The sequence below is a fragment of the Apis dorsata genome, unplaced genomic scaffold (genome assembly GCF_000469605.1).
Source record: "Apis dorsata unplaced genomic scaffold, Apis dorsata 1.3 scaffold_813, whole genome shotgun sequence".
In the NCBI taxonomy this organism is placed as follows: Eukaryota; Metazoa; Arthropoda; class Insecta; order Hymenoptera; family Apidae; genus Apis; species Apis dorsata.
Window position 1 is genome coordinate 22489 of NW_006263951.1, and position 3279 is coordinate 25767.

Below are 3279 nucleotides of genomic sequence, written 5' to 3' on the forward strand. Positions count from 1 at the left end.
TCGAAACTGTTTTTATTTGTCAAGATATATTAAATAATAATAATTTCCTAATACATTGAAATGTTTTAAAAAATATTTCAATTAAAAAGAATAATTATAAGCTAATTTATTTATTTTCTTTTTCGAGTCCCAATTTACAATTAGAAAACTCAAATTTCGATCGAATATCATTTAAACAACATTACATATAAATGATCGAAATCGAAATTATACACAAGTCTCGTAGCATCAAATATTCCTATAAGATTCAAAACAAACTGGTTCGACTAATTATTTATATACAAAATCACACTCAATCTCTTTCCAAAGAAAAACCATCAACAAACGGACATTGAAAACAAATCCAAATTCTCGAGTGTTTATTAAAATCTCTTAATTCAAACTTTCCAATCGATCTATCAAATTTATTTTCCCTCCGTCTTCTCCGCAAAACATAATCGCGAGTTCCATTTAGCTTGGCAACGAAGAGAGCGACAGAAAAGATCCCGTTGACGAGGCCGAGCCAAGTCCAGTGGCGTGGTGTTACAAAAGGCGGGAAAAGAAAGAGTGGCAAAAAATGAAAAGAATGAAAAAGGAAAAGAAAGGGGGAGGGGGAAGGCGGGAGAGAGGAAGCGAGGGAAAGAGATTGAAATCTGTTTAGAAATGCACGCGGCGACGTCAGGCTTTGGATTAAAGATTCGAGATGTGTTCGACGCGTCCATGGCGTGAATGCACGAGGAACGAGCGGCGAGTAAGTACGTGACGCATCGATCCACGCCGTGATCCTGAAATAGCGAACTATGTCGATGGAACGAGATCCTTGCGCGATCCAGGCACGAGGAATCCACGATCAATTGCGTCACGTTAACGTAGGAATGGTAACGTGAGAGATTACATTGCTGCGAGGCCTACACCGTAAAAGGAATAGAGGAGCTCGAGACAGATCCTTGAAAAGATAAATGGTCCAATTGTCTTGCTGTGTACGTACACGAATGCGTTTGAATATCGAGTGATTTTCGAAGGAACTCAAAATTAACACACTTTTCGCTCTGTTTGATCCCCTTTTCATCGATATAAATAAAGATAATGTAGATACAATAAGAAGGATATTTAGATAGAAAAGAATATAGCAATCGAGAAGTAATATCAAACAATAAAACTGATTAAAAGTTTTATCCTACCTTGAAACAATGACTTGGAGACATCAGCCTGGCCACCAGGAAAAACCCTTCTCACGAAGATGCCCATCTCACCACGAGGGCTGTCCCTACCACCCACGACGCTGAAACCAAGGCTAGGCTTGCCGTAGCCTTTCTCGAATTTGGCGATATGCCTCGTCAAATAATGTTGCGGCTCCGTGGCCGATTCCAAATTACTCTCGCCGCCTTTTCGCTCCTTGGACACGCAGGAGAGCGGTAAAAAGTCTGGCCTTTTCGAGGATTGGACTACTTCGTCCGCGGTGGATTTGCCCGATTCCTCCGATTGTACTGTTTGCTTCGTTTCGCTGTCGATCAACGACAGATTGGAAAGGTTCTTTGCGTTTTCCAGGTACTCGTACTCCCCAGGTAAGGTCGGCGGGCTTACGTACACTTGTGGCACAGTCTCTTCATACGCGGTCATCAAACGTATCTTGTTGCCCGTGAAGGATCTCAGAAACTCTTGGACCTCCTCGAGGCTCTCCAATGTCCTCAACTCTTTGCCTTCCACCTCCACGATCTCGTCGCCCAGCCTTAGTCTTCCGTCTCTGTTTATTCAAATTGTATTTTGTTTGATTCATTAAGAATCCATTGTTGTAAAGTTAATGATAAAAGTGTCTTTATGTCCTACACTATCTAGATGCTCTCTAACAAGATAATTCTCCTTCAACAATCGAACTCTCTTACAACTATTCTAGATTGTCAATTTAGATCTTCCCCCTTAGATGTGATATCTAAACTTACCTATGAGCTATTCCATCGCTCTCCAGCTGAACAACGATGTACCGCAGCTCGGGCAAGCGTTGCTGCGCCAACCGGATACCCAAGCTCTCCTTCGGATCCCTCTTATGCAACTGCACCAACCGACATCTCCTCACTCTCTTAGGCGGCTGAATAATATCGCTAAGAAACCTAGTCTTGTCCTGCTGCAGTCTCATTCTATGAGGTGAAATGTCCAACGACTTGGACGAGTTCTGCAACGCGGTCAGCCCATTCCCACAAACTGGGAACTGGGAGTTCATCGCGGCATCGTCGTAAGTCTGATGTATGCTCGGCAACAATCTGCCAGAATTGCTCTGGTGCCACCTAAGCCCGTCTATACCGTCGTTCAACTCGGAATTTCCGGCTCTCATCACGCCCTCCGTTTCAGAGTTCTTCCTCGTCCTGATTTCGTTGCTGTTCTCCTGTTCCTGGCACTCGCTCGGAGTGGAACTCCTTATAGGCTTCTCCAGTTCCGAATCGACCACGCTGCTGGTGTCCGAGCTGTCCGTGCACTTCAGGCTCAAACCTTCGTTCTCAGAAGCGGCCGCTGACTCCCCTCTGGGCCCGTCGCTGTCGTAGCCGGACTCGTTCGAGCTCACGTAGTGAGAGGAGAGCCTCTGCTCGCCACTCGGGGCCGAGTTCCTCCTGTGCTTTCTCAGCGTGGCCACCATGTCCAGGTCCACGTTCAACGAGGACGTCTCCGAGAATCTAGCCTCGTTCATCCTTCCTGCGAAGTCCACTCTATCCTGGCCTGCCTCCGGATGCTGGACGCCTGTGTTCCCTCTAAGGGACATCGGGCTGCTGTCGTACGAGCTGTAACATCCGGTGTCCTCCTGCTGGAAGTTGTCGTCGATCCTCTCCAAGTGCCCCGGATTCAGACTGTACCTGTCCTCGCACCTGCTGCTCGCACTCTTTCGAAACTCCGTGTACGAGTTCCGCCCCGATTTCGAGGTGGACGGTTCCTTGTTGGGGCTCCCCCTGGATATATTCCCGTTCCTGGCTCGTCGCCGACCAAGCGTGGTCGTGCCCGTGTACGTGTCCTCGATCTTCAACGCAGGGAAGTGCTCCTCGGACGCAGTCTTGAACAGGCGCTCGTCCTTCGAGGCGAACGTGCTGTGACGTTCCTCGGGCAGGACGGAGAGCTTCGATCGCAGGAATGCGTACGGGAAGCTGGATTTCTTCGCCTCCTTGAAATCGCAGCTGCTGCTCTTTCGCATGGGAGACTCGTTCCGCGATTGTCCAAAGTCGCACGGGCTGAAACTCGTTATGGGCCCGTTGTTCCCGAGCGGATACAGATTCGCGGACGCGTCGTTCACGCGCTCGTCGAACGCTTCGTCGTTCT

The 3279-nt window shown here is 47.8% G+C and overlaps 1 protein-coding gene across 1 annotated transcript in view; it reads right to left on the reverse strand.

Annotated features, from left to right (window-relative positions):
• Positions 1-3279, reverse strand: part of LOC102672997 — a 105668-nt gene that overhangs the window by 2009 nt on the left and 100380 nt on the right. Inside the window, exons 6-7 of the mRNA XM_006623069.2 lie at positions 1920-3277; positions 1161-1723 (exon numbers count right to left, since the gene is read on the reverse strand). Coding sequence (XP_006623132.1) covers positions 1161-1723; positions 1920-3277 — 1921 coding nt within the window. The remainder of the gene's footprint in view (positions 1-1160; positions 1724-1919; positions 3278-3279) is intronic.